At 42.1% G+C, this 15,252-nt stretch overlaps 1 protein-coding gene across 2 annotated transcripts in view; it reads right to left on the reverse strand.

Annotated features, from left to right (window-relative positions):
• The window catches only part of LOC128838400 (UPF0462 protein C4orf33 homolog), a 34,897-nt gene that overhangs the window by 11,574 nt on the left and 8,071 nt on the right, over positions 1-15,252 (reverse strand). For both annotated transcript variants that reach the window (XM_054030552.1, XM_054030551.1), the window contains exons 4-5: positions 11,516-11,576; positions 7,895-7,943 (exon numbers count right to left, since the gene is read on the reverse strand). In XM_054030552.1, the coding sequence (XP_053886527.1) occupies positions 7,895-7,943; positions 11,516-11,576 (110 nt within the window). The remainder of the gene's footprint in view (positions 1-7,894; positions 7,944-11,515; positions 11,577-15,252) is intronic.

Raw genomic sequence — 15,252 nt, forward strand, 5'->3', positions numbered from 1 at the left:
CTCGATTTGGGCGCTGCCGCCTGCTGGCCATGACGCTCTCTTGCGTTCACCGAGGACATGACCAGTGAACACGGTGGAGGGTGCGTATATAAGTACTCATAGTCCTTAGATGGGACGAAGTACTTTCTTTCTACTCCTCTGGCTGTGGGTGGGATGGAGGCAGGGGTTTGCCATATAGTAGTGGCATTAGCCTGAATCGTCCGAATCAGTGGTAATGCCACCCGGGATGGGGCATCAGCCGACAGGATGCTCACCACCGGGTCCTGCACCTCCACTATCTCCTCCTCCTGGAGGTCCATATTCCATGCCAACCTACGTAAGAGGTCTTGGTGGGCACAAAGATCTATTGGGGGCGGGCCCGAGGCTGATGTGCCCGCCACCACCTCATCCGGGGAAGATGAGGAGGATGCCTCCGGGGGCAAGGGGTCCAAAGGGGGTTCCGGCTCTAAGGGTCCCTGAATCGGAGGGTCTCCTGCCCCGGGGTCCAGGGCCTGAAGTGTAGGCACGGGAGCCTCCATGCCCCCTGTGGGAGGACATGAGATGGTGGCCTCCGGGACTCTGGGCTCAGAGTGTGCAGAGCGAGAGGCTGATGGTGGAGCCCCTTGCGCTTCGTGATATGCCCACAGAGTCCAGAAAGACCAATGCGTAGGGTCCTGCGCAGGGTCCTCTGCCCCCTCCTGCCAGTGACCCAAGTCAGCGGCAGCTTGACCCTAAGGAGGATATGCTGATCTCGAAGCGCCCTCGGAGGAGCGAGACGCTGATCTCGAGGGCCAAGGCGGTGCCGAATGCGTCTGAATGGGCTCCGTACGATACGGTGCTGATCCGCAGGCGAGCGGTCCCTGCGCGGTGCCGGCGAGTGGTATCGTGATCGAGATCGGTGCCGTCGGTGCCGAGATCCAGATCTGGACCAAGACGACTGCCTGTAGACGTGGTGCCAGGAGCGGCCCCTCGAACTGGAGCGGTGCTCATACCGGTGCCGGGAGCTACGTCACGACTCCGATCGGTACCGATGATCCAGACGGTGCCGAGACATAGATCGGTGCCGTGAAGAGGACCTAGGCCGCGAGTACAACCGGTGCCGGGGATGACAGTCGGTGCCGGGACGGCGAGTGGCGTCGGGACCTGCTCCGAGACCTGGAGCAGTGCCGCGAGTCCACGCTTGGAGACAGCGGGCGTACCAGGGCAGGCTTGCCCCTGGATTGCATGGACTGAAGGGCGGGCGGTGCCGCAGGTTGAGACGGCGCCGGCTCCGTGAGAGCGATGAGGTCCTTTGCCGTTGCAAAGGTCTCCGGGGTAGACGGGAGACAGGGCTCCACCACGGATCGTGGTGGTGAGCCAGTCCGCACCGGACTCAACGGCCCCCGTGCCTGAGTCAATGGTGTAGCCGATATCTGCGACTTCTGGCGCTCTAGAGGCGGACGCGGCTCTACCACCAGTACTGGGGGAGCCAGTATCTGTAGGACAGAGGCCTCCTGTGTCTTGCGGGGCCTCTTATGTCCCGGAGACAGGGATGGCGCCGAGGCGCTTGCAGCTGACGCGGTGCCAAAGGAGGATGGTGCCGCGAGGCCTTATCCGCATCTGCTCGCGGTGTAGTACCGGTAGGTGCCACAGGGGCGCTGTGCACCGAAGCGCTCGGTGCCGGAACTTGGCGCGCCGCGGGAGAATCTGGGTTAAGTGCCGCCTCCATGAGGAGCTGCTTAAGTCTAAAGTCCCGTTCCTTTTTGGTCCTGGGCCTGAAAGCCTTGCAGATCTTACACTTGTCCATCTGGTGAGACTCCCCTAGACACTTCAGACAAGAGTCGTGAGGGTCTCCCGTTGGCATAGGCTTAGAACAAGTCACGCACGGCTTAAAGCCAGGAGCCTTGGGCATGAGCCCGGCTAAGCGCCGGGGGAAAAGGGGGAAGAAGCAGCCCCCTTAACCCCCGCTAACTATTTACATCTATTTAACAATGAACTATGAACAGGAATAACTAATCTAAAGAACATACAACTATAAGTACAACTATCTATAAGAATTAACTGGATAAGCTAGGGAGAGTGGAGAACAGCTATGCTGCGCTCCACAGTTTCAACGACCGTCAGGGGCGGTAAGAAGGAACTGAGGGGGCACTGGGTCGGCTGGGGTATATATCCGGTGCCATGAAGGCGCCACTCCAGGGGGCTCCACAGCCGACCCACCGGGTGTTGCTAGGGTAGAAAATTTCTCCGACGATCGTGCACACAGCGCGCGCGCACCTAATTGGAATCGATATGAGCAAGCACTCGAAGAAGAATCACCTGTTCCTAAAATCAAAAGTAATTTGTTTCTCACTGCTGGGAAAAGACCAGTATTGTAAACAGTAGACTATAAGCATAGCAATATGCTGTTAAATTTAATTTTTCAAAACATGAAAAAGTAATTTCTTTATTTCTCCCCCCCCACACACACACACACACACTTTTAAATGTTCATAAGTAAAGGAACACTATCAAAGTGAACATTAGTTAAATGTAGTTTCACATACAACATCCATCTGAGGCCTACAGTCATTGTTTATGGTTTTAAAATTCACACCCTTGGTTTTGAAAATTTCTCTCTCCCCTGTTACCCTGTGAAAGACCCAAACATAACTGGATGAACTGACTCTATGGGGGAAACAATGAAACTGATTATACAGGTCAATTATGTACTAAATAAACAATCTGACAGAACAAAAAGAAAACAGTCTCTCTCCCTCTCTTTAGCCTCAGTTATAGTAATCTTAGGTGTTACAATACCTGTAACAGGTCTGTAACAACATAAGTGTGATTTTTATGTTGATAGAGTCCCTTTTTACAATAGTAATCTCTGGGTTGGCCATTTCCTGGAAGTGAAACACCAGTTGCTGGAGACAAGGGGCTACATGAACATTAAGGCCCCTCACTCAGCTGGTCAATACTCCATCAGCCATCATTGCTTAAATATTAGCAATATTTCATCCCCTGGGGCAAGTTCTGGGAGTTTTGCCATTTATTTCAACAAGAGCAAGACTGGGACTTAACTACAAGAACGCTTTTTAAAATTGCACTTTACTCACCTTAAAAATCCTTTGTCAATACAGGAGGTGAAAATTTTCTGATGAATTCTCACAAAGGTACAGTGCATCATTACTACAGTGTACGGACCTTACAAAATCCATCTGCCAAAGATTTCATGCAAGACAGAAACCTGTTCAACTCAACAGAAGCCTCAAGTGCAGTGTTCAGTTAACTGACACTGTGAGCCAACAGTAAAAGTGTATGTGCAATCTATACAAGGATTTCAAGGGATATTGGACTGTGCAGTATTTAAGTATTAATAAAAATAAATAAAAGGTTTAAAGTGGCCTCAGTTGCTTACATGGTGTAACCGAAATTTTGTGTAAGAATATGTCTAGTGGTGAATTTTTTTTATTATTAATTTGATGGTTACATCCATGGAACCAATTTACAACTGACTGGCAGGCATACAGGTATTACTTAAATAAACTGTACTATTCCTATGATTTATGTTACAGGAATAACAAATGATAAAGTGAAATTTATTGTCCCTGATTACAACCAAGAAAAAAAACAACGGAAGGGGAAGAGGATAAAGAGAGTAGTGATTGCAATTTGCAAACTTGTCAGTAAAAAAAAAAGTGGAAATCCATTATTTTTTAAAAGATATTACAGAAATTGTTTTACCATAATTATTCTCAATCTATTTTTTAAAATCATTTTTAAAAACAAATGACCTGTATTTAATCTTGAAGCTAATATTCCTCAGACAGAGACCTACCATGAAGTGAAATAGTTGGCAAAGTGAACAACAGGGTAAAATGAACACCATTTTGCATCTTCCTAGGACTCATATTGAGAAATAAAGTTATTTTATTCTCATTGTAAAAAAAATCCTGTACAGTGAGAAAACATATTTTATAGTCATTTTTTAAATGTTTTCATTTTCAGAAAAGGGATTTTAGGGATTTTTCCTTTTTTAAACATATTTTAAAAATTGTTTTATTGTATTTCTTTTTAATCTCCTACAAAGTAGTAAAAAACAAATTAAAATATAATGTAGAATATGAACATCAGGTTCCTATATAATATGCACTTCCTGAGCTTAAGGAAGTCTGGGAATGTTACAGCGGTCCTTTTTGAAATGAACCAGTCAAAACTAGTCTATGAGAGCCAGATTTTCAAAAGTGCTCAACTCCCATATAAGCACCTAAATAAAGTGTCCAAATCTCCTTTAAAGATTATCTGCAATGGAAAGATATGGCTTTGTATCATTTTCTTTATATTTCATAAAGAAGCTGAAAGTCTTCAGACATTGGAGCATGTATCTTATCCATCTATTTGTCTAATCTCTCTTTTGTACTGGACCCATTATTGTGATATCTCAGTAAACCTGATTAACTGGGATGGGAAGAGGTCTTTATTCAGGTTGTTAAAAACAATTTGTATTTTGTTCCTATTCATTAACTCAATCACCCTATATTAACTGTGAAAAAGTCTCTGTAAAAAGATTCAGCACACCTGTCAATTCATCTGACGGCTAAGGGAGCTCCTAATATACTTTGCGTTACCCCACAAGTTTACCAACAACACTTCTTTGAAATTAAGAAGCCAGAAAGAGATGAAATTTAATAGTGCAAAGTGCAAGGTCATGCACTTAGGAACTAACAACAAGAATTTTTGCTATAAGATGGGGATTTATCAGTTGGACGAGACAGGGGAGGGGAAAGATTGGGGTGTTGATCATAGAATGACTATGAGCCGCCAATGTGATGTGGCTGTGAAAAAGGCTAATGCATCAGGAGAGGTATTTCCAGTAGAGATAGGGAAGTGTTAGTACTATTATACAAGACACTGTTGAGACCTCTTCTGGAATATTGTGTGCAATTCTGGTCTCCCATGTTTAGGGAAAATGACTTCAAACTAGAACAGGTGCAGAGAAGGGCTACAAGGATGATCAGAGGAATGGAAAACCAACCTTATGAGAGGAGACTCAAAGAGCTTGGCTTGTTTATCCTAACCAAAAGAAGGCTGTGGGGAGCTGATTGATCTCTATAAATACATCACAGTGGGCATGAACAAATGGATATAAACTGCCCATCAACAAGTTTAGGCTTGAAATTAGGTGAAGGTTTCTAACCATCCAGAGGAGTGAAGTTCTGTAACAGCCTTCCATGGGGAACAGGGGGGGCAAAAAACCTAACTGACTTAAAGACTGAGCTTGATAAGTTTATGGAAGGAATAGTATGATGAGATTGCCTACATTGGCATGTAGCTGATCTCTGACTGCTAGCAGCAAATATCTCCAACGGATGATGATGGACGCTAGATGAGGAGGCCTCTGAGTTACTACAGAGAATTCTTTTCCCGGTGTCTGGCTGGTGGGTCTTGCCCACATGCTCAGGGTTTAGCTGATCATCATATCTGGAGTTGAGAAGGAATTTTCCCCTAGATCAGAAACCTTCCTCCGCAGCATGGAGCATGGCCCACTTGCCAATTTAAACTAGCGTAAATGGTGGTTTCTCTATAACTTGAAGTGTTTAAATCATGATTTGATTATTTCAATAACTCAGCCAAAGGTTATTGGTGTATTCCAGGAGTGGATGGGTGAGGTTCTGTGGCTTGAAATGTGCAAGAGGTCAGACTAGATGATCATGATCATCCCTTCTGGCCTTAAAGTCTGAGATTGGACATTTATATGGATAAGAAGAAAATCCAGTTATAATAGTCAACGCTAACAAAGCATATTGGAAGAAAGATAAAACTTCATGGGTCGGGGTGTAAGACAATCTTGAACTGTTAGGGGTTAAGAGTAGGCCTTTATGGAGAGCAGATTACTCAATATCTGCATACTGCGCAGTTCGTATGCCTTCCTCTGAAACATTTGGTACTGGCCACTGTCACGGACAGGATACTAGACTAGATGGACTATTGGTCAGAACAAGTATAGCAGCTCCTGTTTTCCTACTTTCTTAACACTAGAGAAGGTCAGACTTTAATATTTCTAACGTTAAAAACAGCAGGAAAAATATTAAAAATAAAGCAACGCTTCTAGGTCTTCTCTATACACCATAAAGATTTTTTAAAAGGAACAAACTCAATTTCTCTTTTCTTTTCGGGATCACCTTTACAGACTTTTCCACTGCAAACATTTAGAGGAAAACCATCAATATTCAGGGGTAGACAGTAATCTTACAATCTGCCCTTAATAATCTGCCCCAGGAATATTTCAGTTCTTTTCCTTGCTTCCCTCTTGCTCTAGCAGAGAAGTAAGCTGCACCATATGCCTTTTTCTGGAGCAGCTCACTTTCCTCTGTGTGCCATCTCAGCTGTGCCAACACATTGAGGGGGCAGAACCAAGACTATGCCCATTCCCAGACCCTGCTAACCAATTCTCCACTCCCCTGCGCAGGAAGAGGAATAGCATCTTGGTGGTAGTTGCTCTCTCCCTCACAGTATGAGCAGCAAGCACAGGTGAATCAAGGGTTTTCATGGGCTCATTTGTTCCCTTGTGTGAGTGCACAGCTAGGGTCATGATCTGGACCTCACATTTTCACATAGTTGCAAACAGGTAAATTATGTAAATCTTCACTAGCTTCACTCATGTGTGCCTATTTCTGCAAGAACAACCTAGGCACCTAGTTTTGAGCATTTAGTTCACAATATTTTATGTTCTATGCCAGAGGTTTCCAATCCGTAGGCTACAGAACACTTACTGGTAGTCTGTGGAAAGCTGGCTGGTCATTTGCTGTTGGATCTCCTACTTCTTTCCAAATACTATAATGCATTGGAGACAACTAAAAAGGCATTAAATACTTCTCTAACAATACACCTCTACCCCGATATAACGCGACCCGATATAACATGAATTCGGATATAATGCGGTAAAGCAGTGCTCCGGTGGGGGGGGGGGGGGGGCGGAGCTGCGCACTTCGGTGGATCAAAATAAGTTCGATATAACGCAGTTTCACCTATAACGCAGTAAGATTTTTTGGCTCCCGAGGACAGGGTTGTATCAGGGTAGAGGTGTACTTGCTATGTAGATAATAGCTGTAGTTTAAAGATTATGAATTGGAAAGATAGGGAGTGAAGGATAGTCCACAAAACACATTAACTAATAATTAAGGCTACGATTTAGTCACAGAGGTCACGCCAGTCATGGATTCTGTGCAGGGCCGGCTCCAGGCACCAGCATTCCAAGCAGGTGCTTGGGGCGGCAATCTGCAAGGGGTGGCAGTCCGTGTGTTTTTGCCCCCCCAAGCAGCACGCTGAATTGCCGCCCCGCACGGCAGGGGCAGTCCATGTGCCTTTCGGGTGGCACGCGTGTTTCTGCGGCGGCAACTCAGCAGCAGCTTCTATGTTCAGCTGCCCGCAGTGGCGGCAATTCAGCTGCTTCTGTCTTCCGGCTGAAGACAGAAGCTGCTGCCGAATTGCCGCCGCGGCGGAAATGCGCGTGCCGCCCAAACGGCACACGGACTGCCCCAGTCGTCTGCAGCGGCACAAACTAATTCCTGCCCTGTAAGGTGCAGAGTCCCTTCTGTGAGATACAATATTGAGAGCTGAGGAGAGATGGCACCATGCAGGAGGTACCTTGCAGAATCAAGCCCTAAAATCCCTGCCCTTGGAACTTTTTTGATATCATTGAGATCAGAGCACAAATACAGTAATAAATAAAAGACCGTTGTTCATTTGTGCTCCTTAAGACACAAAGATCAAAAATAATAATATTGCCAAGTGGAAAAACAGCAAAATTAGTGATGAAAGAAATCTTATTTCTGCAGAGATATTACAAGCAACTGAATACAAGGGAAAACACTATAACAAGTACTTAAAAAAAAAACAAAGCTGTTTTTGGTTTGCATTTTATCATAAAATGTTTCTGTGGAACATTACTCACTTCAAAACAGTTTCCTCCAGAGAGCAATAATACAAGATGTTGTCCATGCCTAGCCAAAGACAAACATGAGGAAAAAAAAGATAATTTCAATTATAATGTCAAAACAAAACAAATTCTATAACTAGCTCAGAGTCCTCCCTTGTAAAATATTGAAGAATTTAATTTAACATCTAATCTCATCTTCAATTAATCAGAAGCTTGTTCCCTGAAGACTCCAGTCAAGTTGACTGATCTATCCTAATTCCCACTGGTAATGGAAGTGACAAGCATATGCATTCACACACTTTAAAGGCAGTGGTCTATTTTATCCCCATTAGAATAGATTACAACAGTGATCAGTTCAAATTAAAATGGTACCCAAATTTAAGTTATGTCTAGACACAGAGAATAAATCAAAACTTCATCATCTAACTTTTTTGCTACATCAGAAGTTAATTACTACATAGGAAAATCAATTTAAAGACCAGCTGCTTGGATTCATTTTAATAATGTTCATCACATTGTACATAATCTGTGATGAATTCTATAAACAAGTGCCCCAAAGATAGTAAGATTTCAGCATCCTACCAGCCCACAATCAATGTAACATCTTATTTCACATAAAGGGAGATATATCTTTATCATTTATGTCAGTGTTAAATAAATAACTTCCATTTACTCAAACCTTTGTTTACAAACTCAAACTCCCCCTTCTCCGTAAACATGAAGAAGGTATGATTGCTTGATCTTTCAATAATTATATATATTTTAATTAATATGTTCTAGTTAGTTGCTTAGAGACCCACAGTTAATAATACAGCTTGATCCAGATGTGGTGACAACTTGCAGCATATTGTATGCTTTTTAAAATGCTGTGCCGCTACGGATGAGATATAATATTTCCAGTATTTCATTTACAATAATGGGCCCTGAACCTGTGAGACACTGAGCACCCTCAATTCACCCAAGAGAACCCATGAAATTTGAGGGTGCTTGGCAACCTGAAGAAGGTACTCAGCAACTCATAGAATCAGGCCCAAAATTTGCAGAATTAGGACTGAAGATTTTATGTGATTTTTAAAAATATATACATTATTAAAATAAGCAAAATGACATACAAGGCATATTTCTAGCCGGGTACTCTGGAAATAACAGAGTTTTGAATTAACAATCTTAGGAGGGGAACTTGAAATTTGAGAACTGGACATCTAGAGTAGATTGTTTTCATTAAGGTCCAAATTCTCATACTCCTACTTACACTGCGTAGTGCCACCAATAGCCCCCGATTCCAAGGGAAATATTTGAGGACTAAGGTACTGCTCATCATGAGTGAGCATCTCACAGTCATGAATTGAAAAATGTATGCTTAAAGACAGATGAAATGTGTATGTGCATGCAACTCAAGAATGCTCACTTTTGAAAAAAATGATGAAGAGGCAGCAGCAATTGGGTTAACCCACCCCACATTAACATTCTTAGCTTTCACCATTTCATCCCCCTGGTTTTTGTCCTACATTTTTAAGAAAGCTTAATGCCAGTGTCTCTTGTGGTTTAAATCTATATGATGTCTCAGAACAATTAAAATTTTTAATATAAGACTTCTGATCAATTGAACCTGCAAAAAAAAAAAAAAAAATCCCAAAACTCCACAAACACATAGGAACACATGGTCCTTAACCTACTCTTGTTGCTGAATGTTAACTAGGTCTGTAAGCAGTGGAGTGGTTAATTTTCTACCAAGAATCTCCATATGTTACAAATAAAGCCAATAAAAATAAATAGATCACCATGATACACAGCATCTTCAGGGTCTAGATGCACTTATGAGCTGCCTAAGTATCTATCTGGTAACTTCTGATAACATCTGAGTCTCTTGCCTGACTTCTAATGTGGTAATCTCTCCATTCCCTATTCATTATTTTAATTTGTAATATGGTATGTGCTAAGATACATCACAACCATAATCAGCACCCCCCAAGAAACAGGTAGTACTAGATGACTACCATTATTTTTTCTAGTTACAAACAATTAAATATTGCACATAATCCCTGAATTTTTTTTAATAAACAACCCCACATTTATGACCAGAATTAATTAGTCAGATTACAGCTGGCTGCAATGCCACAAGCAGTAAGAGTTCTAAATAAACCCGTCAATAAGTAGTGTATATAAATGCCTAATTTCAAGAGCAGTACGTTTAATAGTTTTTATGAATCTTCACATTTTTTAAATTTAAAAAATAAGTGATTATACATTTGCTGCGACTCAGAAGCAGTTTTCCATACATGGGAAGGAATGCAGGATATGTTCCGTTAAGTGCAAATGGAGCAGACAATTTTTCTAATTAATAAACATAAACTTTGAGTGACAAGCCAAGAGCTTTCATGGATGAACTAACATTCTGAGTCTTTAGTCTCTCGGGTTTATAGGTTATGGGGGCAAGAGAATCCAAAGATCTCTGGGGCCATGGATGAGAAAAAATTGATAAAATAGCTGTCACTAGAACTGGCTGGAAAACAAGGATTCCATTTTGTGAAAATTTTTGAGGTTTTGACATTTGGTTCCATTCTGATGCAGAGCAAAACCAAGGCTTATTTTTTGCCGAGATAGAGAGGCCCTAGGTTCTCCAAGTGGTTAATGGCTAGATATGTTTCCTTACCATTGGGCTGTTTTGGGATCTCTCTCTTTCTCCCCTCCCCCCATCCTGGACCTGAGAAACTCTCAACATACCCAATATGGTCTGAAAAAAGTTTTTGTTTCAATTAATTGCCATTTTCTAATAAAAAAAAAGTTGTCAAAGAGTTCTAGACCAGCATTAGCTACCAAACTCTGGAAAACATTAAGATATTTAAACTCCGTTTTATATCACTACATTTCTGCATTTCCTTTTCAATAATTTCTCATTACCTATGGACTGGAGCTTTTCCTGTGTAATTAGCATTCTTTGTATGCCTAATTTAAGGCAAAAAGCTGCTGGAATCCTCTGCAGCATAAAACAGTGGAGTAGGGAGGAAAATCCTTCCAGGTTTATTCATACTATGGCCAAACTGCCACCTATGTAAAGTTTTCTCTGTTCTTTATCTGTGTTACTAAGAGCAGAAGTGATGTTGGGAGTGCAGCTGGGGAGTCCTTTTACAAGATCCAAGGTTGCAAACAAATTACAACCTAGAATGTTGTTGAGGTCCACAAGATATGCACAGTAAGATATGTGTAAGAGCCGGGACAGCAATGTACTTCAAACAGAGTTGTCAAGGAGGGTATAAAACTGGAATAAAGTTTTAACTGCTCAAAGTAGCTTTCCCTACCCACCCCACAAGCCCTGACTGCAGCACAAGGCCTGACTTGTCATCTTATATTCATCCAGCCGCTGACTGTTCCTCTCCAAGTGCAGCACGTCCATATTCCCCTCACTCACACTCTGGCCTCCAGTTCTCCCTGTCATAAGTTACACCCATCTATAAACTGTTTCATTAAAAAATAGTTAATGCCTGAAACTAATGCCCCCAGGTTCAATGTACAGTATGCAACTTACAAAAAAAAAAAAAAAATCAGCAATACCTCTGAACATAAAGGTTACAAAGTGCAAGGATTTAGAGGAGAAACATCAACAATGCATCATCAGTATTACAAATCAAAACTTACGGGCAAAGTTCCACTTCTAGATAGTCTTTAGTCTCACTATTCAGAAAAAAGGATTCAACAACTGTAAAAACAAAACAAACACACAAAGAATTCCAAGAATTAAGAAAGTTTGTACTTGGGAAAAGAAAAAAAAACCCCTCTGCATAAATCCGGAATATGCCCCTGCAAGTGGAATGCTAAGTATTGATTAGGAGGGCTTAAGTGACCAATAAGGAAATAAGGGGAAGCTGTCAGCAAGACAACACCAAGGTAAATACCATAAGGCTACTGCCTGTGATTATATCTGTGGGATAGTCTCAGTCTTCACAGGTAAACCACATGTCCTCTAAATTATTCTTTTATTCGTCTTTAAGATGTTTCAGGCATTGCAGAGTTGTGAGGATGGAAAGACTGCCTCAATAATGTGATAATCATATTATGAATATATGAGTGTATTTTTCCGACAGGACAAATACAAATACTGTCTGTGGTGGGATGTCTAGGCATGCATACTGTGTAGTTAAACACCGATATATTTGGAAGGGGACAGATTTGGTATTGGGTAGATTGGTCAGATTGGGAATAGGGTAGATTGGTATGCTTTGGCCTTACCCCTGAAGTGATCTGCCACCAAAAGAAGCCTTTAAATAAAGGTTTACCAGGATTCTAAAAGGTTTGGTTTGACTTTTTAGTGAAAATTCTGATTGTTCTGACCCAGACTTCCCCTGACTGATAAACACTCTTTTGTTTCTGCATTGCAGCATTGCACTTTGTAATGGGTAAACAATCCAAAATATGAAAAAATGCTACTGTTAGAGCTGGGCAACATTTTTTTACCAAAAAGTTTTCTTGAGGAAAAATTGCCTTATTTAAACATGAAGTTTTATTTACAAATTGTTGACATCTTCAAAACGTTCCGTTCCGTTTTTTCAAAACTTTTTGGAATATTTTTAATCAACTTTATTATCAAAAATCATCATCAACTTTTTTTCTTAACTAAAAATGTAATTTATGTTAAACAGAAATGTTTGTAAGATTCAGTTTTCAGTAAACGAAAGTGTTCAATTTCAAATGCAATTTTGATTTTAAAAAAACCTGACAGAAACATTCACAAAAAAAACCAAAAAAAGCCCCTTTAAAACCCTGCAAAATAGCAGATTTGAAAGTTTCTCAGGAAATTGTTTCTTTTTCAATCAGCTTCAGTCAGCATGTGTATATAAGTAATTTTAACTGCAAACCTTCTTAGACGTCTAGAAAATTAATATTCCAAAACATGTTTTATATTCATCTGTCGTCAAGTTGCTCCTAAATATAACTTTTTATTTTATATGATTAATTTTAGCAATTCTTCTCATACATACAGAGCATGATATTTTAACTCAGAGACTCTTAATTTATCAAACTCAATATTTTTCATATCTTGACACAACTGATCATTTTGAGGCACACCCTACAGTGCACCAGAAAAAGGAGGAGATTGAGATAGTTCTGTTCCCTTCCAACCTCGGGTGCAAAGGACATTCCGTCTACCAAACAAAAACATTTGAATGCATCCCTATGATCTGTGAGGCAAAGACAAAAGAAAACTAGGGCTCCTAGTGATTTACAGAACTCCAGATTGAAAGCCTGCCAACTTCCTGGAGGAACTTCTGGAGCTACTGTCCAGCATGGTATTGGAATCCCTCAGATGCCTGGTCCTCAGTGACCTTAACCTCCATATAGACAATGAACATGATACAGTAGTACTTAATCTTATGGCCTACATGGAAACCATGGGATTCTCCCAGGTGGGCTCTAGATCCACACATGCAAATGGACATATGTTGGATCCTATCTTCAGCCTAGGAGTGTATATTGGAGACATCAACAATACAATCATAACCTCGTCTAGGCAAGATCATAGCCTTCCCTCCTTCCCACCATGATAGTGAGCATCTAAATGCTGGTCCACCCCTGAAGATTCCTGAACTCTCTAGGTTTGCAACTCAGCCCAGGAGGCCAAGGTGCTGATGAGTTAGTACAACAGAACCATCACTTGATGTTAAATACCACTGATGCCTTTTGTCTAAAGCCACGCGTTCACCCAACTTGACCAGGAAGATCATCTTGATTCACAGATTAAGCACTATAGAAGACGCGCATAGGCAGAAGGTTAGAATGCCCATGGTACAAAAAGACACTTTGAAGCCACCCACCAGCAGCACAAACAACTCTTACAGGACTACACCACTGCAATAAGGAGGCAAAATAAGCCTTCTACCCCGTGCAATCAATGCAACAGACTGATGCCTAGCGGAACTAGTTCATAGAGTAAACCAGCTAATCAATCTCGACTGCCTAGCCCAGATATCAGACTCATGCATCAAAAATTTTTGAAGAGCTGTCAGTGTACTTCACTGATAAGATCAATACAAATACATATGGACTACATATTGGGAAAAACCGGAAAAGAAAATTTCACTTCTGAACAAATTGTAACATCCACCCTGCCACTCCTGACTGAGTTTGGCCCTATCACACATGCTAAAGCTCAATAAGCCCTGAAATATATTAAAGCCACAACCTGTGAAAGGGATCGGTGTCCCCCTTGGCTGGTAAAAGCCAGCAAAAAGCAACTATGCACACTACTAATGGAAATAGTCATTGCCTCCTTCAGAGACGCATACCTACCAAACTTCCTGAAAAAATCTAATAGTTTATTTGAAACTTAAGCCATCACTTGACCCTGAAAACCTCTCAGCTAACAACCCATTTTCAACCTCCCATTCCTAGACAAAATAACTGAGAAAGTAGTAATCAAGCTCCAACAATGCTACATAAGCCAACACCTTGGATGACTCACAAGCCAGTTTCAGACAACAGCACAGAACATAGACAGCTGTGGTGACACTAAGAGATGGCATTCCTATGGCCATGATCATAGGCAAGATTTCTAGGCTAGTACTGCTGTACCTCTCTGCAACTGTAGACAAACTGGACCACAAGATACTGCTAACACTCTTACATGATACAGAAGGTGTAGATAGCCCAGCAGTACAGTGGTTCCAATTGTACCTCTCCAGAAGAGCTCAGAGTGTGGTGATGGTTCACCCTCTCTGAAGGCCCTCACCTGTGAGGTCTTACAGGGATCCATACTATCCCTGCTTCTTTTTTAGGGGGGAGAAATAGCTCAGTGGTTTGAGCATTGGCCTACTAAACCCAGGGTTATGAGTTCAATCCTTGAGGTGGCCACTTAGGGATCTGGGGCAAAATCAGTACTTGGTACTGCTAGTGAAGGCAGGGGGCTGGACTCGATGACCTTTCAAGGTCCCTTCCAGTTCTAGGAGATGGGATATCTCCATTAATTCTATTCTAATTCTTAATACCTACCTGAGAGATAGTGAGAGGCCATGGGATCAACTGTCAACAGTATGCTGATGACACTCAATAATATACCTCATCCTCAACTGATGCAGCCACCACCACTACTAAAATGTAGAACACCTACAAGAAATCAGCTCTTGGAATAAGAGCAGCTGTGCAAGCTGAACCCATGTGAGACTGAAGAGGTGCTCAATGGAAAGGCAAAATGCTATATAGCAGCAGATCTCAAACTTTAGCAACCTGATGACTCCCATTTTGATTTAAAATGGTTCGGGGACCCCCAGATCCCCAGCTCAGCCCCAGGCCCCTCTCCCACTCCACCCCTTCCTCCAAGCCCCCACCCTACCCTTACCCCTCCTCTTCCCCACCCCCTCCCCGCTCCTGCCCCACCCTCC

This window comes from Malaclemys terrapin, chromosome 5, assembly GCF_027887155.1.
Source record: "Malaclemys terrapin pileata isolate rMalTer1 chromosome 5, rMalTer1.hap1, whole genome shotgun sequence".
NCBI lineage: Eukaryota > Metazoa > Chordata > Testudines > Emydidae > Malaclemys > Malaclemys terrapin.